The sequence below is a fragment of the Cornus florida genome, unplaced genomic scaffold (genome assembly GCF_030987335.1).
Source record: "Cornus florida cultivar Cherokee Brave unplaced genomic scaffold, ASM3098733v1 CherokeeBrave_3.0.0_Hap2_Chr03, whole genome shotgun sequence".
Classification (NCBI taxonomy): Eukaryota; Viridiplantae; Streptophyta; class Magnoliopsida; order Cornales; family Cornaceae; genus Cornus; species Cornus florida.
The window spans coordinates 42,730,361-42,753,523 of record NW_026775573.1 but is presented as its reverse complement, the minus strand read 5'-3'; the positions used below and the strand labels follow the sequence as shown (position 1 = coordinate 42,753,523).

General features: G+C 35.2%; 1 protein-coding gene across 1 annotated transcript; it reads right to left on the bottom strand.

Annotated features, from left to right (window-relative positions):
• Positions 1 to 8,530: 8,530 nt before the first annotated feature.
• On the bottom strand, positions 8,531 to 18,736 carry LOC132301518 (disease resistance protein At4g27190-like). Its single transcript, XM_059798767.1, has 4 exons — positions 16,554 to 18,736; positions 15,758 to 15,767; positions 9,780 to 9,938; positions 8,531 to 8,863 (listed from the first exon to the last, which is right to left on the bottom strand). The coding sequence occupies exons 1-4, from the start codon at positions 18,734 to 18,736 to the stop codon at positions 8,531 to 8,533; spliced, it is 2,685 nt and encodes an 894-aa protein (XP_059654750.1).
• Positions 18,737 to 23,163: the final 4,427 nt, after the last annotated feature.

The window sequence follows — 23,163 nt, the reverse complement described above, 5'->3', positions numbered from 1 at the left end:
ACCATTTCTGCAATATACAGCTTAGCATACTGTTCTGACGTAAAGTTTGACCGAACAGGCAGAAAGTGAGCGGACTTGGTCAATCTATCAACAATGACCCAAATAGAGTTGTGATTATGCTGTGAAGTAGGTAATCCTTCTATGAAGTCTATGGAAATACTCTCCCATTTCCACTCTGGTATGGGAAGTGGCTGTAACGATCCTGGCGGTCTCTGATGATCAATCTTAATCATCTAACAGGTGCTACATTTAGAGACAAAGATAGCTATATCTCTTTTCATGCCGGCCCACCAAAACTGGCGTTTCATGTCCTGATACATCTTGTCTCCCCCTGGATGTACAGAGAACTGAGAAGTGTGTGTCTCTCTCATCATAACATTTCTCAAATTGTCAGTTGAAGGCACAATTAAACGTCCCTTGTACCTCAATCCTCCATCAGTCCCTATAGAATAAAAAGGAACATCTCCGGAGGCTAACTCCGAAACCCGATCAATACACTGTTGATCTGAGAGTTGCGCTTGAATGACCTGATGAATGATAGAAGGAGTTACTACCACACATGCCATAAAAGCGTCTGCTAACTCATCAACAGTCTTCAAAGCATCCCACTCTGTTGCAAACAAAGCTGAAAGGCTGACATAGGGTCGGCGGCTGAGTGCGTCTGCTACAACATTCGCTTTCCCTGGATGATACTGAATAGAGAAATGATAGTCTTTCACGAACTCCAACCATCTGCGCTGTCTCATATTCAGTTCCCTCTGTGTGAACAAATACTGTAGACTTTTATGATCGCTAAACAATCGAAAAGTCCCCCCCAAAAGATAATGTCTCCAAATACGCAAGGCAAAAACCACTGCTGCGAGCTCTAGATCGTGAGTCGGGTAATTAAGCTCATGAGGCTTAAGCTTCCTAGACCCATAAGAAACTGGTCGCTCTTCTTGCATCAACACACAACCCAAACCCTTCAGAGAAGCGTCGGTAAATACTAAATACTCGATTCCACTGTGAGGTGTGGCTAAGACAGGTGCAGAAGTTAACTTATTCTTCAATTCAGCAAAAGCAGTCTGACAAGAATCATCCCATACAAATGGTACATTCTTCTTAGTCAGATGAGTAAGTGGACCCGCAATTTTGGAAAATCCCTGGATGAACCTGCGATAATACCCCGCCAATCCCAGAAAACTGCGAATCTCTGTCGGTGAGGTAGGCTGTCCCCACTCCATAACGGCCGCAACCTTGGCTGGATCTACTGCTAACCCTTCTTCTGACACTACATGTCCCAGAAATTTGACCTCTTTCTGCCAAAATTCACACTTCTCAAACTTCGCAAACAACTGATGTTCTTGAAGTGTCTGCAATACTGTGCGTAAATGTCTGGCATGGTCCTTCTCCGACTTAGAGTAAACCAGAATATCATCAATGAAAATAATGACAAACTGATCTAAGTATTCTCTGAATACTCTATTCATCAAGTCCATAAAGACAGCTGGAGCGTTCGTTAAACCGAAGGGCATAACACGAAACTCATAAGATCCGTACCTTGTGAGAAATGCTGTCTTTGGAACATCTTGTTCTCTGACTCGTAGCTGATGATAACCAGACCTCAAATCGATCTTTGAGAAGTAAGTAGCTCCCTTCAACTGATCAAACAAGTCATCAATTCTGGGCAACGGGTACTTGTTGCGAACCGTGACCTTGTTCAGTTCTCTGTAATCAATACAAAGACGAAGAGATCCATCCTTCTTCTTTACAAAACATACTGGTGCTCCCCATGGTGAAGTACTCCTGCGAATAAATCCCTGGCTGAGCAACTGCTGAATTTGATCTTTCAACTCTCGCATCTCCACTGGTGCCATTCGGTACGGCGCTTTAGCAATAGGCGTAGTGCCTGGAGCTAAATCAATAACGAAGTCTATCTCTCGACTCGGTGGCAAGCCTGGAATTTCCTGGAATACATCCTGGAATTCCTGTACTACTGGGATGCTGTCAAGAGATACCGCAGTCGCTTCCTGTGAGTCTTCTTCAAGAACGAATAAATAAGTGCTAGGCCCTCTATCAGGTTGTGGTACAACAAGAAGATACATCTCTTGTCCTGGTATAGCAAATACAATAGACTTTTCGTAACAGTTAACCTGAGCATGGTACTGAGATAACCAGTCCATCCCAAGTATAACATCATACGAATGCATATCTAACACTAACAAATTTGCAAGAAATCGAAGCCGGCCCATATCTATAAGGATATCACCGCTACACTCTCGTAAAATTGCGCCAACTCCCAATGGTGTATAAATATTAAGAGGTTGGTCATATAACTGAATCATCATACCAGATAAGATAACAAAAGATCTAGACACAAAAGAATGTGATGCACCAGTGTCAAACAGTATACGAGCAGTTCTACCATGTATAGAAAACATACCCTCAATAGCCTGAGGAGCCTGCGCATTATGTGGCATGAAGTTATAAACTCTGCCATGATGCAACTGCTGTGGAGGTTGTCCCGGAGGAAATGGTGGTGCTGGAAGTGCCGGAACATTTTGAACTTGCCCACGTGGCATCGGTGGGGCCGGTAGAGGTAACGGCTGATTAGGTCTCGGCTGCCCATACTGTCCCTGCTTAGCTTTGGGACACATCTTGGCCGGATGCCCAATCTCTCTACAGTGATAACAACGTCCCGTAAAAGGACCTGCCTGCCTTCTCTGTTGATTTCCCGACCACTGTTCCTGTCCGGTCTGAGGTATCCCACCTTGTCTACCCTGATTAGGGACTCCATCCCTCTGCACATCTAGGTTTCCTTTGTTTTTCTTCCAAGGTTGATGTCCTTGAAATCTGCCCCGATCATTGGACTTGGTACCACTGCTGCTTCCTTTCTCCACTGTCTGGTAGTCTCGGTTAGTCCGCTTATCTCCCTTGGACTTCCGGTAATCACTCCTCATCTGGCAGTGCTGTAAGGCGGCATTAACCACCTGGATATAAGTAGTATATGCAGGACTACCTATGATCACCACTTTAATCGGCCATATCAACCCCTTCACAAAGCGGTCTCGCTTCTTTTCTTCCGTATTGACCTCCTCTGGTGCAAATAATGACAAATTAATGAACTTCTGTTCATACTCAGCCACAGTCATATCCTCCTGTTGCAGATCCAGAAATTCAGTCTTCATCGCTGATCTTACCGACATAGGAAAATACTTGTCGTCAAAGCGAGTCTGAAATTCAGCATACGTCAATCTGGTCCTCTCATCGACAGTAGTAATAGACTCCCACTACTGCAATGCATTGCCTATCAGCATAAACGTAGCTAGCATCTGTTTCTGCACTTCGGTACAGATTACCATCCGAAGATGACGCTCGCTCTCTTGTTTCCACTGATATGCTAACAAGACATCTGTGGACCCCGCAAATGTCGGTGGATTCCCTCTGATAAACGAGTGACGAGTTTTGTCCCATGACATTGGCTGTGCCACTGGTTCAGGAACAGGTACTATCGGAGGAGGTTGCTGGTTTCGTAGAGCAGATGCTACTCCTGCTGCCACAGCTCGTGCAATGATATCAGCAACTTGAGAGGAAAATTCCTGATTCTCATTTTGAGTTGGGGAAATACTGCGATGCTGGTTCGCATTCCTTGTCCCACGCCGAGACATCCTTCTTTTAAATTCAGAAAAATCTAACGTCAGTACATTATAATGGACAGACTAAAAGAATACAAAGAACCCTAATACTTAGGCTCTAAATATCAGAATACACAATGCGGAAGTATAGTAATCACAGATCCCTAAGACACTCGAACCTGGAATGCTCTGATACCAACTGTAACACCCCCACATTTTCCACGCATAAGTTGATCAGGCTTATACACGAAAAACGAGGGATATCAAAAACAATTGGCAATATACAAGCATGGAATACAAAATGATGATAATAAAAGAATTTAGACAAGAAAGGAACACTAAATAATACAACATCCATCCATCCTTTATTTAATACAGTACTTCATTACAACTTGGAAATCCTATGTCAAAGATCCCTAAATATAACCCTGAGAGTTCAACGTCAAAAGTAAATAAAAACTGAAACTGAAGTAATACATAAAACTTCTACCCTGAACTGGATCGTAAGAGTAGATGAGTTCGGATGGTGGTCCCACACTGCTAACCTCAACCTTGGAACGGGTACTGACCGTATCCTGAAATAACAACAATGGTGGGTCAACCCCACGAGCAAGTCCTCTCTACTGTGACCCAAATCAGAGAATCAAATAAATTAATTATTATAAATCGGTTGAGTACTATATCTGTATACATCCTAAGGGAACTATCCCATGTATAACATGACCTCAACCAGAATAGACGGTGATCACTTAGACTCACACTAGGTGGTTAAGTGTCGCCTTTCCCTACCCGGGAAATCAACTATTATACATGGTGCACGGTACTGACAACACAGACTATAACGAACTACACAGTGATAACACCTCTCAAAGTACTGATGAATATACTGAGTATATCAATTAGGCAATACATGCCAACAATATTAATAAATATACCGAGTATGTCGATTAGGCAACACATGCCAATAATATTACACCACATACCCCGACAGCCACACATCTGTCTATCGCAACGAATGCATAAGGTATAAATGAGTCTAAACTTATTAGCCAGCTCACATGGTTCTATATGGCAACTCATCCATATAATAAAAATGTGACATAATTAAACAGTCCATTTATTTCCTGAAATGCACACAGCATAATAATCATGGTTTGTATATCATTAACAACATAAATAATCCTGCAATGTATAACGGACAATTTATTTGAATTAAAACCATGTAATCATTTAATTTTAACATTAATGATTTAATACTGTTTAATAAAATAATAACACAATTAATGATTAACAATGTCATTAAATTAACTACATCCGTTTAATGGTGATCTGTATTGAAAACGATACAATTAATATTTAAAAATATTAATCGGTCATAATAATAACTAACGGTTAATAAAATAATAATTTAATGTCCCGTTAAACCCGTAAGTACCAACTATAGGCCCAAAAGTGCAAGTTTAAGGTTCTGGAAATTACAAAACAGGCCCTAGGGGTATTCTGGTAATTTCCAGCAGCTGACCGGCCCTTCACGCGCCCCCACGCGCCGCCCTAAGCTTCCCCACGCGCAGCCCTATGTTTTCCACTCTCTCACGCGCTCACACGCGCCTCCACGCGCATCTGGCATCAGCCACGCGCGCGCGCTCTCCCACGCGCGTCTGGAGAGTTCCACCCGCGCGCACGCGCTCCCACGCGCGCGTTGATGGCTTCCTGCTGACGTGGCGTCCTCCGGTTGGTTGGCTGCATCACTTTTCCTACATGCGCGCCACACCGGATCAATCCACCTATGCTCCTTTCATCCTACGGCTGATGATTAGCGCGCACCATCATATGGTGTCCCGCGCTACACCGAATCAATCTAAGGATTCACAACCCATCTAACGGCTGCTGATCCATGCGCATGCTTGTTACAATACACCGTAACACACCAGATAACTCTGGTCACCTTCCTCACTGCCGGTGGCCGGAAAACTCGCCGGAGTCTCGCCGGAAATTACAGAAAATGCCCGAAAAATTCCTAAAAATTCTAAAAAAAAATCCCTAATGCCTTAAGGAAATATTTTTAGATATTTTGAACATCATAGGATAATAACTAATTATATACCATCCTAAATAATTAAAAATTCATTAATTTAATAAACTATAAAAAAATCATTTAATAAAATTTAAGCATGCTCTCAATGCCCCATCATAATCTAAATAATTTAAACAATTAATTTATGGATTCAAAGGGGAAAAATAGATAATAACTTGCCTTTTTGGATTTAAAATAAATCTGCCGGTTGCGCGTAGTCGGGTAAATTCCCTACACCGGTCCAAGCTCCTTTCTTTCTCTCTCTTCCTTTCCACACTCTTACAATGGCTCACTAGAATTTATAATTTGTGTTTAACTCCCTTTCCTTCCTTCTAAGGTAGGCTAGCTAATTTATATACAAATTATATAATATATTTATTACAAATATCTAATTTTTACATTTACTAACCACCTTCCCAACCATATGGCTTCAATTCCACCCATAAACATTGATGAAATCCTATCCTAATCTCTAATTTCATCATGACATTGGTTTAATACTATTATTATTATTATAACTATTATTATTATTACTAAACTTTTATAATTATTATTATTATTATATACAAATTAAATACTTTAATTAAATAATAATAATTAATCTAAAACATAACCAATAAAAATTTCAAAACTAATCATTATACTATATAGAACATAAATCAATATTACATGCACAAAAAAATAAAATTAATTAACCTAACACAAAATTAATTTAAATACACTCTTTAAAATTACGGGGTATTACAAGCATAGAGGAAATTACCAAGATACCCTTGCAACAGATTTATATCTTCTCAGCTAAGAAAAAGTCCTGAGACTGTATAAGTGACAATGCAGGTTCAATGAGATCACTCCAGTGCAATGCAGCATCCTGAACATACATATCTATATTGAATACAGCTGAGAAGTGACAATGCTACCCCTGGAACCATCTGAGACAACTTTATGAACTAAGTCCACACAAAATTCAGTAATTTTAGCAAGAACAGGCTAGTACACTATGATGTATTGTTCAGGACAGATATGGAGTATGAATCACTGATGTGAAAATGACCACACAACCCTTGAGTCTTATTTCAAGCAACATTAATAATGAAGAAACCATTGCTACACTGATTTTTGACATTAAAGAGGCAAACACTGCATAAAGGACTTTAGGACCAACAATCTCCCCCTTTTGCCTTTAATGACAAAAACTTCAATCATGAAATAAGACCACAACAAAGGAGACTCAACCAAAATAATAATAAGCATATGAATCAATAGCAGCAAGTAAAAGAAGGGATAGCTGAGAAACTACCCTTATTTTAGTCCATTATCCCCCTTTTTGACATTGAAGGACAAAAGGTGAGAATGACCAACAATGAGAGGCTTAGAAAGGGGGTGGAACAACCCTGAGAAGAGCTCTGAGGGTTGAAAAACGTTGAGGGAGAAGAGGTTTGGTCATGATATCTGCTAGTTGATTTTCAGTTGGTAAGTAAGTAATGGCAATGAGGCCTTTTTGAACTTTGTCTCGAAGAAAGTGATACTTGATGTTAATATATTTGCTCTTCCAGTGAAGTGTGGGATTCTTGCTGATGGCAATGACACTTTGATTATCACAGTAGAATGTAGGAGGACCTGAGAAATGAAGACCAAGATCAGCAAGAATAGTGTACATCCAGAGAAGTTGAGAACCAGCCTGAGAAGCAGCTATGTATTCAGCTTCTGAGGTAGATAGGGAGACAGTATCCTGCTTCTACTTAACCAAGAAACTAAGTTGGAACCAAGGAGATAGCAGTAGCCTGATGTACTTTTTCTGTCAGGTAAAGATCCACCCCAATCAGCATCTGAAAAAGCTGTGATAGGTAATGTTGAGGAGAAGATATAATGTAGACCGTAGGAAATAGTACCATTGACATATCTCAGAATCCTTTTAGCAGCCTGAAGATGCAGAGTCTTGGATTGCTTTGAAATCTTGCTACCAACCCCACAGAATACATGATATCAGGTCTTGAAGTTGTGAGATACAAAAGACTGCCAATGATAGACCTATAAAGAGTAGAGGGAACTGATTCTATAGTACTTTCAAGAGACAGTTTGGAATTAGGACATAAGGGAGTGGATACAGGTTTGCACTCAGTCATATTGAATTTTGTAAGCAACTCAGAGGCATATTTTTGTTGAGAGATGAAGATTCCTTGGGAGGTTTGATGAATTTGAAGACCTAAGAAGTATCTAAGAGTACCCAAAAGAGACATTTCAAATCTGGTTTTCATCAAATTGGCAAACTCTGATGCTAAAGATGTATTAGAGCCACAAAACATATATCATCAACATAGACTTGAAGAATGAGGAACTGATCTTGATGAAGCTTGACATAAAGTGTACTATCCACTTTTCCTCTATGAAAACCTTGTTCAATCAAGAACTGATGTAGTTTTTCATACCAAGCCCTGGGAGCCTGTTTGAGACCATACAAGGCCTTGTTTAGCTTGAAGACATAGGAGAGAGACTTGGGATCTTCAAAACCTTCAGGTTATTCTAGGTATACTTCTTCATTTAACTCTCCATTCAAAAAGGCAGACTTAACATCCATTTGATACACTTTGATTTGCTTGTGACAAGCAAAGGACAAGAGCATTCTAATAGATTCCATCCTAGCAACTGCGGCAAAGGTTTCATTATAGTCAATACCAGCTTGTTGAGAGTATCCTTTACATACCAATCTAGCCTTGTTTCTGATAACTGACCCTTTTTCATCAAGTTTGTTTCTGTAAATCCATTTGGAACCAATAACATTCTTAGCTGCAGGTCTAGGAACCAGTGTCCAAGTCTCATTCTTGTGAATTTGTTCAAGTTCTTATTTCATAGCAACCACCCAATCTTCACTTTTCTGTGCTTCAGAGTAAGATTTTGGTTCAATAGAGGATAGCATTGCAAAATGACTGTATTCTTCTCCATCATCAGCTTCTAATTTAGTGAGTTTCTTCTTGTTTCTTGTCTGAACACCAGCCTGAGGAAAACCAATAATGTTTTCAGCTTGAACCTGTTTTTGTAATCCTGGATAAGTAACTTCTCTATGATCATCAGGTTCTGAAGTAGATTTAACAGATTTATCTAACCCTTGAACTGAATGAGATGGACTGGCTTCAGTTGATCCTGGTGTAGAATTGATGTCATCATTGATGCTGAACTGTGGTGTTTCATCAAATTCAACATGAATTGATTTAATAACCTTGGAGGATCTTAAATTGTAGCATCTGTAAGCCTTGCTTTTTGTAGAGTACCCCAAGAATATCCCTTCATTTCTCGTTCACTATTTCTACTCGAATATCTGCAAGGTTCATGATTCCGAATATTTTGAGGTTTCATTATTCGGGAAGGATTATGTTGTTCATACAGATGTGATAGACAAAGTTCTTTGTATTCCCAAGAATTTTTCTAACACGAGATATCGTCTTCCACTTGATCATTCCGAGTTGAAGTGGGAAGATATCTGCAATGAGCTATGTGTTCCAGACTCACCAAGGTTTCCTAACTACATTCCCAATCGTTATTTGACAGATAAGGAGGTTTTTCTGAATTTGTTTTCCATCTCCAATCTGGGTTATTTTGGGAAGAATGATGTTATCTCTTCAGATTGTGCTGAGGTACTATATCTCTTATGTATTGATGCTGAGATTTATCTTTATTCTTCTATCTATGGTTTGATGGTTACACACTACAAGAATAACACCAAGAAGAAATCATCTCCATTCCCTATGATCATAATGGAGTTATATCGGCATTTTGAGATTTCATTTCCACCCTGTGCTCATCATATAGAGATCATGTCCGAGATGGATATGAGGGCTTTTAACAAGGCCTAATCTGCAAGAGTTTCATCTAGGAAAGCTAGCACAGGTGCAGCTGCGTCGTCATCATCTCTTCCTGAGGTTACTATGCTTTTTCCGCCTAAGCGGGTGTTCAACACTCAGATGCAAATTTGATTTATTCATTGATTTTTCAGAATCAAAAAGCCTTGATGGATGCTGTTCTTGATCTTTAAGAAGATGTTCGTTTACTTAAGGAGTAGATGACGGGTGGTTCTTCTAAGCATGTATACAGACCAGCCCCTCCAGATCCGTCACTTGTGGCTGAAAATGATAGAGATGAGCAAAGGATGATGAGGCTGACAGTGGGAGTGATACTGATGATGATGATGGTGGTGATAAGGAGATTCCGACATCTACAGTTCCATTTGCTGGAGATGATCCTGATGCTTGATTCTATGTTCATATCATTCATGCATCATTTTTTATCAGTTTCTACATTGTCATGACTTGATACTTTTGGATATTTTATTTTGGTTTTTGACATGTATCAAACTGATTTCTGTTTACTCAGTTTTAGTTTTATTTCTCTCTGGTTATTTTGCTATTCCTTTGTCAATTTTGCTCCAAAAATGGGGAGATAACAAGGTTACATTAAGGGATAGATTTTAAAATTTTTTGGATAATTTATTCAGGGGAGTTTTAAACTTGTTTTATTAAACTTTCACTGGTAGTTTTGATTGAATTATGTGCTGGAATTCAGGTAAAAGTTTGTCCAAGAGCTGAAGAAAACAGAGATAAAATATTTCTTTGGTTCCTTATAACAATTCTAATTTATTTTTCTGCTTTGGGTAAATTATAAATTGTTCTTAGGGTTTTGTCATGAAATTGCCAAAAGGGGAGATTGTGAGATATATTTTTGTAAATTAACATATTTAGGTAACAAAACAAGTCCTAGTCGAGTTGTAATTTTAGTTACCATATCCGACTTGGCATCGACTATGGAATTGGAAGTTTGTTCAGAAGAGGAAAGTACTGTTGATCATCAAAAAGAAAAGAACAACGATTAGGACATCGTTTCCCACTTATGACACATTGATATACATGGTATATTTTTAGAGTTCCAAAAATATAGAATTTCCAAGTTCATATTGGATTTTGTTAAGTGGGAACCGGTACTAAGATTTGGGAACTGGTTCTAAAAGCTAATACTCGAGAAACAACTCTCTGTCAAGTGGGAACCGGTACCAAGATTGGGAACCGATTCCACATGTCCTGATTGCAAAAGGATTCTAGTTTCCTTGCTCTATCTGATACCTTTTTGATCCAACTTTCCTTCCAAGTCCTATGCACTAATTTTTCTTTATTTTCAGAAGGAATAGGACTTTGCAAATCTCTATATAAATCATGTCATATACATTGGTTTATGCACAGATTTTGTTATACAGATTCATTATTTTTAAAAGCCTTAGGAAGATTATTTTGCAGAAAATCAGAGTTGATTTTTCTGACATCTTTCTAGAACACATACACATAAACATATAGAGAGTTCAGAGTTGTGGTATTCAAATCCTGATCGTGATCATATAGTTGCATCTACAACGATCAAACAAAAGTAGATCTTCTTCTACATCATTCAGACGATTGAAGAACAGAAGTAAAAGCAATCACACTTTGAAAGGGTTTGAGTATTCGAGGAGTGTTGTCTAATCTACCTGCTACTCTTTTACAAATATCAAGCATAAGCCTGAGGTCAAGTTGCTGTTAAATGGGGAGTCGCAAAGCTAAGAGGATTGTCAACAGTTGACGTTTGGTAGAACGATAGGGTGTGAGCTAGAATCAAAGTTTGGTATACTTTGTTTCAAGCATAGTGGATTGGTTTACTTTAGACTGCATAGTTTATGAGGTTTTTCCCATAACAGTTGACGTATTTTATCAACTGGGGTTTCCTCACTAAAATCCTGGTGTCATCTCTAACTTTATACTTTACTTTATTTTATCTGCATGTGATTAATTGTTTAATTGCTAAAATAAGTAAAGTTGGTTAAGACACATATCTGTTTTAAAACAAACAAAATTTTCTAAATATTTTTCGCTACGTACGACTCACAAAGGGGATTCAGCTTGTTTAGACTTCAAGAGGTGATAAAAACTGTTGCTCAATTACCAAGTCAGCATACCCTTAAATGCAAAAGAGGTGATTTAGAGTAGCAACGTGTGGCTAGAATGGACTCTCAGCGTATTTTACTCTATTATGCCTTAATCTTTTATTCCTCTGTTTTGAATGAAATGATTTTACCAGGTTAAAGAGAGAGAGAGAGAGTATTGGGAGATATAGATTGATATACATAAGCATATCAATATAAGAATATACCACCAAGCGAAATTTTCAATAAAAGTAAAGTGGAGTACATTTGTATAAAGTAAAGAAAGAAGGGAATGATATGGGTGAAAAGTAGAGTATCAATCAGTGGTTCCCACCTATACTAATGCATTGTATGGTCCACATTTAGATAATCCAATAGATAATATATATCTGTTTTATATAGTATTTTAATCTTTCTGTAGTGCTTTTTCGTCACTTTCACATCAACATTTTTTATTAAATAATGTTGATGTGTCTTCTTACTTTTATAAAAGTGATAGAGTATGTATATGATGCACACCGGATGCTATTAGACTTGAGTGGTTGGTGCAGCAGTCGCACTCGCCACATGGCGGGTCCACACTTTTTTTCTTTTCTTTTTAAAAATTTTAAGATGTGAGATGTGAAGAGCCCCACACATTTTTATTTATTTATTTATTATTATTATTATTATTATTATTGTGTGGGTATGTTTACAATATAATGTGATCACTTATCATATTTGAATTTCAGTAACAAGAACTCTTCTTTTTCTCTTTATTTGTTTCCACAATCTGTTAATTTATACTCTTTTTAGTATACATGTGTACTTGTTTGTGTTTCATCATGGTATTATAACTCTTACTTTAAATCAAATATAAAGTTAATATGTATAATTTGAAAATATATTTTTTTCATACAATTTTATAATCTGAAAATTCAGTTCCAACTTTTCAAAAATACATTAGTCTAACTAATTCAACCTAGCTTATATTTGGATTCTCTCAATCTCTCATTGATAATGTTGTTAATTTCCTTCTCTTTTACTTATTTTTTTTATCTTACTTCTTTTACTTTTAAATCTTTTATCATAATTTTTTATATAGATATGTTAGTCAATATGTGCCGTGTGGTTGTTAGTACTATCTCTTGTAATATGTACATATTTCATGGAGATGAAAAAGATGCAACAATTAAATTCTTTTTGGTCCCAGTTTGGCTGATTCCAATTTTTCGGCTTGTTTTCCATTTACAAAATTACTTTTTTTATATGTACATATTTAATTTGGAAAAACCCTCCAATAATAAATGAGAAAAAGACGGGACAAATTGACAAAATTTCACTATTTGAAAAATAATAATAATTGAAAGAAATTTCCATTCAAAGTCATACACAAAACATAGAGTAATTACAAGAACAAATAGTTCTCAATCTCTACGCACTCTTTGTTGTCCAAACAACACATGCATATTATGTTGATAAAACAAATTTGATTTTTTGAGTGACAAACAATCAAGTGAGACAATGATACAAATTCAGATGTAAGAGAGAGACCTAAGTTCAAAAAGAAAAGCAAGCAATGAAGGCTTATGAATTTGTTTAGACGAAGCTAGTGAGTGAGATGGAGCAGAAAGTGAGATTGCAGATCAGATCGAGAGAGAATGAGTGATGCAAATCAGTTGTAAAAGAGTGTAAACATGAAATATTAGAAGGGACAAAAATGGATTAAAAATAAAATAAATAGCCTCGATTATGGACAACGTGGTTCAGCCAACGACTCTTAATTACGTAATACTCATTAGTTAAAGAAGGAAAAAATTGTTTAAAGAAAGTACTCGGTAACAAATATATCTTTATTGGTTTGAGTTTGCATTGACATCTGAACCCACGTCTTTCATTAGGTCTAGCAACTTTGATTATAAATTGATATAAACCATTTGGGCCGCTCAAGATGGACTGGTTCAGCACATGGGTGGCATAAAATATGGGGCATCTCGAGAGTATCAACAGCACGTACCCTCGGCCAATAGTGAATAGCTATTAAAGCATAGTTAAGTAGGGAGTCGGATTCTTTAGGAAGGCCTTCTGGATCAATAAAATTAATATTTAAATAAATATTTTTATTTTATTAATACTGAATGAATTATTAAATTTATTCTTAGTATATCTATAATGATATGATAATTTATTTTTTATAGGTTGAATGTTCAATTAATATATTAACTTTTCATTGAGGTATTTATTTTGGAACGAATAAAAATGAAAAAATAGACACTTATTTTGAAAATGAAAGAGTACAAAATCAGTGGAAATGTATCGATTAAGCTCAAAAAAAAAAAAAAAAAAAAAATTGAGTTTGATGGTCCCGAGCATGGAATTCGGCTTCTTTAGTTTTGGAAAATACACTCTCCTTTATTTACACTTGTCATTATTTTGAATATCAATGATATAAAAAATCTTCTTTTTCTCTTTCTGCGTTTTCACAATCTTGTAATTCCTGTTCCTTCTAGTATATTTGTGTGATTTTTAAGTGTTTGAAAAATGTCCTAAATGAATGTATATTGTTTCACCTTGGTATTATAACTCTTACTTTAAATCGGATATAAAACTAATATGTATAATCTGAAAATATTTTTTTTTATATAATTTTATAATCTGAAAATCCAGTTCTGACTTTTCAAAAATATTTTAGTCAACTAATTCTACCTAGCTTATGTTTGGGTTCTCTCAATCTCTCACTGATAATGTTGTTAATTTCCTTCTCTTTTGATGATTTTTATCTTGCTTTCTTTGCTTTTAAGCCTTTTATCACAATTCCGTATATAGCTGGTAAGTGCAACAGTCTGTGTACATACAATGAACCTTTCAAGGCCTAATGCCACTTTTCTGCAAACAAAATTCCTTTTTTATCTGTACGTATTTAATTTGGGAAAGCCTCCAACAATAAATGAGAAAAAAGACTATGGGACAAACGGACGACGTTCCATTATTTGAAAAATAATAATAATTAAAGAAAATTAGCACTGAAGTTATACTCAAAACATAGACTAATTACAAGAACAAATAGTTCTCAATGTTTGTTTATCTACACACACTCTTTGTTGTCCACACTTATTTCACTGATACATTCACACACTCTTGCACACACTGCGTACATTTAATTCACTGAAAAATGGAACCCGACGCATCTTTCAATCACAATCTGATATATCCAAATCGTCCAAACTAGGAAATCCGACCTGCAAAAACATTGTTCTAATGGTGTTACAAACAACTACTATGATAATAGTAACTCATTCTCTCAACAAATTTTAGTCATCAGAAATAAGAGAGGAAACATAACCTGTGACCCATTGCATTAATTTTTGTCAACTAACAAACATCAACGATTATAGAACAACTAAGAAATAATTTCTGTATAGTTTTTAATTTTTCATTTTATTTTTTCTATTTTTCCTTACCAAGAAACAATAGGAATGAGCCCTACATTTAACTAAGGATAGATCGACCCCATATTTGACTTACTTATAGTGTAATATAATTAATTCTTGGTTTGGGAAGACAAGTATAAATTTAAAGGGAGGGTCCAATGCAACCTAGTGACAGAGCCCAGCAAATCAAATTTAATTAGTGGCCAAAAAAAAAACCTACCCCAAGAGTCTCAATTTGATTGAAGCCAAGATGGAGTTCAAAACTGAGTTTAGAATTAAATCGACACAAGTACGGGATATAAGCCCGTATAAAAATTGGGGAAGAGATAGAAGCCACACAATCGACAAGAGTTATGAATATGGAAGCAAAAAAAACCACAAGAGTCAAGAGCCGATTTTGAATTGCAAGTCAAAAAATGAAGCTCTGCCAAGGGATGTAGGGATTAAAATGAACAAAATGGGCAAAATGAGAACTAAACCAAGTATTAGATTTAACACGAGAGGAGAAAAACGAAGCATCTCACAGCCGTTATATATCACAGCAAGGTTATATATCAGTGCGACTTTTTATCTAAAGTCAAATTGCTTTGACTATGAATTTCTTTGCGCGGGAAAATGAAGTCCCAGCCCAATATCAAAATAGGCTGAATTACTCCCAAAATTAATAATAAAAAATTCATCAAAAGCGTTGAATTTGTGAAATTAAAATTAACAGCACAGTCTGAAGCCTAATAAAATTAACAACATAAATGTTACACATGTAAAAGAAAAAGAAAAGGATAACAGTAATGGTATTAGATTTTTAATTAACCTTATTTCATGCAGAATGACATGATTATTATTTTATTTTTTTTAAAGAATTTTTTAGGAGCCTAGGAAAATTTTTTGCCCAAAAAACTATAATAAAATAAAGCTTTTCTAAATTTTTATAATATCCCAAGTCAAATGGTGGTCTAATATTAATAATTAATCTTAACCATTCGATTTAAATGATTTTGTGATTATCCATATTTAAGAGATGGGGAGCATTATATCATAAAACTCTTATATTAATGCAACCAAAGTGTCTCACTCTCAACACATAAAAGAACCGTTTCAAAGATGAAAGGTACGTTTTTTTTTTTTTTTATTATTATTTTTTTTATCAAGATTTATCATTGGACCCATGAGTTTTATTTATGCAGAAATTATTAACACCCAATAAAGTAAATCCCCATCAGAATAACAACTAATATATAAATATACAATCTTAATAATTTTTCCTTAATTTAGGTTTTACCTCATTTTGTATCAAAATTGTTAATCCATCTTTGTTTTCAATTTTGCTTTGCAACAACTGTGACAAATTAGTGGGTCAACAAACAATTTCCAGAAATCGACTAAAGGTGGAAAAAGAGAGAGATTATTAAAAGCAACAGAAAGGAAGAAGATATATAAAATCCATCTTTTGTATTCAATCATAGAAAATAAAGGTGGAGAATATCTTTTGTATTCAATGAAAAAATATAAAATACCTTTTCATTGAAGAGAGGTTGTTTAACGGTGAAGGCGTGTTGGACTCTGTAGTTGATGTCTTCTTCGTATTGGCGTAAATGCTTCTGAAATTTGGCAGATTATTCAACGTCAATTCCTTTAACTGATGAAAAGTAACTTTATTCGTGACTTCTTCATCACCTCCAATTATTTCTTCCAATGCCTCACATTCTCTAACAGATAGTTCATGCAGTTTTGGAAGACATCTTGCAGTGGACGCAGAGAACAGATACTTCATTGATCGACATCTGCCAACTTTTAATACTCTCAATTTACCAAAAGAACCCAATGGATCCAAGTCCTCACATCCCCAAACAAAAAGCAACTTCAAGTCTGAAAACCACTCTCCGTCTCTTTTGTGAAACACCTTCTTTGAACCTTCAAAATGAACCAAATATAGTACTTTCGCGTTCGCAATCAAAACGTCAAGCCCATCCATTAAAGGAATACCATCAAGTCCCAAGACCTTTGTTTCTGTGTGTTCGTCAAGCACTGAATAAGAATAATGATAAGACCCAATCCATATTTTATATTTTGTTAACAACTGAAAGTTGGGAAGGTCCTTGGGTAGTAGTAAGAAGACATCTTTTGGTATATAAATATCTAAAGCGGTTAAGCTAGTCAAACAATTTATCTCAACAATGCTTGCATTGCTTTCAACCTCCCATCCATTATATTTCATCGAAATGTACAATTCCTCCAGATCGGATAGACATGACAGAAAACCCGACGGAAATTCTATATCTTTGTTAAATTCTCTTAAATCCAACAACCGTAGGCAAGTCAACTGTCCTATTTCCACAACCATCTCTTTGAATTCATAAACATAATCAATGACCAGTATCTCAAGGTTTTTCAATTCTTTGATGAAAGATAGGTTCACTAATTCACAATCACTTAGACACAACATCCGGAGACTAACCAGATGTGACAGTGATGATGGTACTAGTTTCTTCTTGTTCAAAACCAAAACTTCAAGCTTTTTTATCCCTTCAAAAAAGCTATTTGGGAGTTCTAGTAGTGAATCATTGGATGATCCCAATACTAAGGTGCGTAATTCTGGACATTCTAATTGATCGGGAAGCCGACGAACATTGTAGGAAGCCCTTATTGAGATTACCTTGCAACAAGTATAATAATCTTTTTCCAGCCAAACATTGACACCATCTTTCACTAGAAATGCATTATGATATTTTGATACAATTGATATAGCAACATCTCGAACTACATCATGCATTTTGACCTTGTTTTCTTCTTCACCTTCTAACAACAAATTAGATTTCTTGAGAATACCAACTATCACAAGTGTTCTATCTCTTGCTTGTTTCATTGATGTTGTATCTGTGCTTTCAAGAAACTTGGTGCCTACTCCCAAAGGCACCAAAAGGTCAATAGGAATCTCAGTATCTTCAAGAAACAAAGAACAATGTAGAAAGCTTGACTGCACATCAGCCTGCTTTAGATACTTATAGCTCCACTCAATGCATGAATACACCTTTTCTTCCACTCCATCAATTTTATATCCCTGACAATGTTTCAATTGTTCAAGTGCATCATTCCATATATGCTTATCATCCAAACCGCTCAGTGCTCCTCCAACTGCACAAATTGCCAATGGCAAATGATCACATTCTCTGCACACCTGTTGCGCTACAAAATGAATTTGAGGATCAGCTTCAATAAAATCTCCGACCATTCTCTTGAATAGGTGCCAAGCTTCATCTACTGATAAGAGTCCAATATGGAAGGTTTTTTCAAACCCCATCTTTTTGCACACTGCTAATCTTCGAGAGGTCAGCAAAATTTTGCAACCAATGCTATTATCATCTGTATCCGCTGGAATACCTATTTTCTTCAATGTAATCTTATCATCCCAAACGTCATCCAATATTACAAGGATTTTTTTCCCGTTCTTCAATCTATTGCACAGTTGACCGGCTCTCCCTTCTTCACTCTCTCTATCTAGTGTAAGATTTAAACAATCTGCAAGTTTTCCTCGAATTTTGTTCGGATCTGGATTTTGGGAGAAAACTGCCATTGCGACCTCATCAAAAGGACCTTTTTCAGCTTGTTTACCAACTTCCTCCACCATTGTTGTCTTGCCAATGCCAGCCATTCCATATATCCCGATCTTGGAATTCTTATCATCTCTCAACGCCTTCATGATCTCCTCAAAAATAGATGTTCTGGTACTGAATTGCTCATAACTTTGGTGGATGTGTACCAAATATCCTTGAGAGGAGTAGGGTGTGCAACTTGGTCGCCAAACGTATTTCGTTTCTCTTTTAGTTTGATAGCATCCATCACCATATTTTTCCCTTTCTTACCAATTCTATACCGTGAACGTACATCAAGACATTTGAGATTTGTTCTGTCTTGCAATGATTTGTTCACTTCTTCTTCAAAAGTCGTCAACGACTGCTGCACTTCCTCCAGCCATTTCTCAACATCCTTCTCAATTGTCATCCCATTGTCCCTGGCTCTGTTGACAGCTGCTTGGACTCTGTCCCTCACACCTTTAAGATCGTTCACTTCTTTTTCCAAATTTTCAATATTTTCCTTGTATTTAACCAAATAACCAATTTGACGCCCAATTGATGCGAACAAACAGTCAAATATTGGATCTAATATTTTTCCCACTATAGCATCTATAACACAACTCATTTTCAACTCACTAGCTAGCTGTTTTTTGTTACTTCTTTATTTTTGTAACAAACAAGATGATGAAATACAAAAGAACATTCACAAACTAGACAAACGAGTGAAAGAGATCGATAACAAAAGGTGAAAATTCACAATTAGAACATACAAAAAAGAAGACTAGTAGGAGAAAGATTAAATGCCAAAAAAAAAAAAAAAAAAAAAAAACACAGATGAGATGATTGAATACAAATATCAGCAGAGAGCTAACACTGTTGTTGTTGAAGAAACTAAAGCAGTGACTTGAACGTACCTCTAGCTTATGGATGTGTCTAGATGGAGCTAGCAAGTGAGAGCGATAGATAAATAAAAGTGATTCACAAGAGAAAAGAGATTCAAATTAAAAAGAGATTTTAGACAACAAATGGCACAATAAAGATTAGAAGCAACACAAGGGGAACAAAAGTACACAAGATTTTAGGCAACGAATGACAACGAATTACTATGGATGAAGAAACTAATTAAAGAAGAGATCTTAAGGCGTACTATTGCTCATGGATTTGTTCAGACGAAGCTAGCAAAGTTTTACAAACAAGAAAATATATCAGAAAGAGTGTGAAATAGATCAGAAAGTGAGATAGATAGCAGATGGAGAGAGAATGAGAGACGCAAACTAGTTGTAAACAAGAAAGATTAAAAAATTAGAAGAGATAAAAAGGTAATGAATAAAAAAAAGGGGAAAAACTAGATTGTTTAGAGAAAGTAACAAAAATATAAAATAATTTAAATCGTTCATAAGGGCATAACTAATTTCATATAGCCACACCTAGAAAATGTTTTATTGGTTGACCTAAAGGAGAAAGAGTAGAAAGTAGAAACAACAAAAGATATTAAAAAAATTAAATTGAAAACATTTCATATTTGCATTAAATAAAAAATTGTACTAAAGTGGTCAAAATTGGCGGACTCATTTGATTATTTTAAACTATTGCTCGGTTGTCTTTCATTTGATCTGGCAACTTGAATTAAAAATTGAAAAAAAACCATATGGGCGTTAGCTTTGTTTGGTGGAGGCATTACTATTTCTTCATTTTAAAAAGAATAATGATAAGGAGAAGATTTAATCGAATAAATATTAAATTTGATGTATTTTTATTTATTTTATTTATTTAAATAATTTTTTAAAAATAAATATTTAATAAATAATAAGAAAAACTAATCACGTCAAATTCAATGTTAATTCAGAATTATTTTATTTTTTTTAAATATTGCTAGTTTTGGCTCTTGGTACGTGGAAGCATCGACTAAAATAAGGAGTATCTCGGGACTACCGACTGTATGGAGCATTTGGGCATTATTATATTAAAATAAACCAATTTGGTTGGTCAATGGAGAAAGTATGAGGTCCAGACAGTAATATCTCAACCAATGGGTGATTAGTTATTTTTTATTATTAAAGAAAATAATGACTATTTATTACAGTGCTTTAGAGGTACTCAATATATTTTCCTTTCGTAGTGACTGAGAAATAAATTCATTGAGTTTGTGACTGTCTTTGTTTAGACGAAGCTAGTGACGGTGACGGTGACGGTGACAGTGACGGTGACGGAGACGAAGACGAAGACGGAGACGGAGTAGAAAGTGAGATTGCAGATCAGATCGAGAGAGAATGAGTGATGCTAATCAGTTGTAAAAAAGAGTGTAAACATGAAAGATTAGAAAGGACAAAAATGGATTAAAAATAAAATAAATAGCCTCCACTATGGACAACGTGGTTCAGCCAACCACTCTTAATTATGTAATACTCCATAGTTAAAGAAGGAAAAAATTTGTTTAAAGAAAGTAACAATATATATATATATTGGTTTAGGAATGCACTGATGTCTGAACCCACGTCTTTCATTAGATCCAGGCAACTTTGATTATAAATTGACATAAACTACTTGGACCGCTCAAGATGGACTGGTTCAGCACATGGGTGGAATAGAAAATAGGGAAAATTACATATAAATGGAGTCAAAGTTCCATATTTACTTAGAGGCTGAGTCAAAGTTCCATATTTCTCTAAAATGGATTGTTGAGGTGGCACATGGTTTTTTACTGTTTAGAAATTATGGTGCCTAAAATACCCTTTCGCGAAGGTACTACTTTTTCTTCGAAGGTACTACTTTTTTGAAATGAAGATACTACTTTTTGGTGTCCAGGTACCATGTTTTTTAAACACCCGCGAATGTACTACTTTTTCTCCGAAGGTACTACTCTTTTAAACTGAAGGTACTACTTTTTTGAACTGAAGGTACTACTTTTTTGTTAGGGAAGGGCATTTTAGGCACCATAATTTTCTAAACAGTAAAAAACCATGTGCCACCTCAGCAATCCATTTTAGAGAAATATGAAACTTTGACTCAGTCTCTAAGTAAATATGGAACTTTAACTCCATTTATATGTAATTTTCCCTAGAAAATATGGGGTATCTCGAAAGTATCAACAGCTATTAAGTAGAGATTCGGATTCTTTAGGAAGGCCTTCTAGATCAATAAAATTAGTAATACTTGAACGAATATTTTTATTATATTAATAGTAATGAATTATTAAATTTATTCTTAGTAGGTCTATAATGATTTGATGATTTATTTTTTTTATAGATTGAATGTTAAATTAGTATATTAACTTTTCAATGAAATATTTATTTTGGAACGAATAAAAATAAAAAAGTAGATACTTATTTTGAAATTGAGAGAGTACAAAATTAATGGGAATGTGCCGGCTAGGCTCACAAAAAAAGATATGACTGTGATAGTCCCAGCCTAGAATTGGGCCTCTCTAGTTTTGGCAAATACACTCTCTTTTATGTTGTCTAAATATTATTTGAGTATTTGGTGAAAGTAATTAATCTCAATACTATTTAATAAAATTGAAAATTAAGTTTTAAAAGTTTTAAGATATAAATTTTATGTGTTTGAATGTTATTGTTTAAATATATGTTGAGAATTATTTTATTTTCTTGAATGTTAGTGTTAGAATGATACACAAAGACTCATTCACTTAAAAAGGATTCATTTAGTTAGCTAAATTTTAATTACATTAGACAATATAGCCGAGTGAGATAAAGTCAGAGCTGATAGTGAAGATGGAGGGAGAGAATGAGATATACAAATCTGTAATGATGACTGAGAGCCTAATTAAAATAAAATAAAATAAGAAAAGAAAAAAGAATGTAATCAAAAGATTAGAAGAAACAAAAAGGGAATTAAAAGAGGGAGGAAAAAAGAAAGGGGAAAATTGTTTTTTTTTCCGACAAATAAAGGGAAAATTGTTTGTTTAAATAAATTTACAAAAATCTAAAGATTTTTTTATTTATTTAAACACTATATAATTTGCAAACCTAGAAAGGGTCTTGTGGGTAGATCTAAACGGGAAGAATAGAACTATAGAGGCAACAAAAGATATTTAAAAAATTATATTTAAAATTTTCATGTTTGCATTAATTAATAAAACAATAATAAAGTGATTTCCATTAGCGGAGGCATTGGTATTTGATCATTTAAAATGTTCCTGATTGCATTAATTACTACGTAATAAATAAACAATAATAAAGTGGCTTCAATTAGCGAAGGCACTGGTATTTGATCATTTTAAAACTATTGCTTGTTGAGATTTTACCTCTAGTAATTCAGGATTATACAGCGTAAATTGAATTATTTATTTTTTGATTTAAGGCTAATTGGTAGGTAATTAGTTTCTCGATTCTTCTATAATTAGTTACCTATTTTAGTTAGGTATTATTCTATAAATGGAATGTAAAGCCATCGTGAATAATATTGAATTGAGTTTTGATTCTCATTCTTTCTCTGAATTTCAAGATGGTATTAGAGCCATCATTGAACCGTATTTTTTAATTTTTTTGAATTTTTTGTTCTCTTTGAATTTAGCCTTGAAATACACAGACCA

Excerpts from the sequence above, each read along its gene's own strand:
- LOC132301518 (XM_059798767.1), bottom strand. The coding sequence starts at position 18,736 with ATGAAGGCGTTGAGAGATGATAAGAATTCCAAGATCGGGATATATGGA. Across the intron at positions 8,864-9,779 it reads TGACGGATCTGGAGGGGCTG|TTCAGCATCAATGATGACAT; the intron begins GTCTGTATACAT and ends GAAACACCACAG.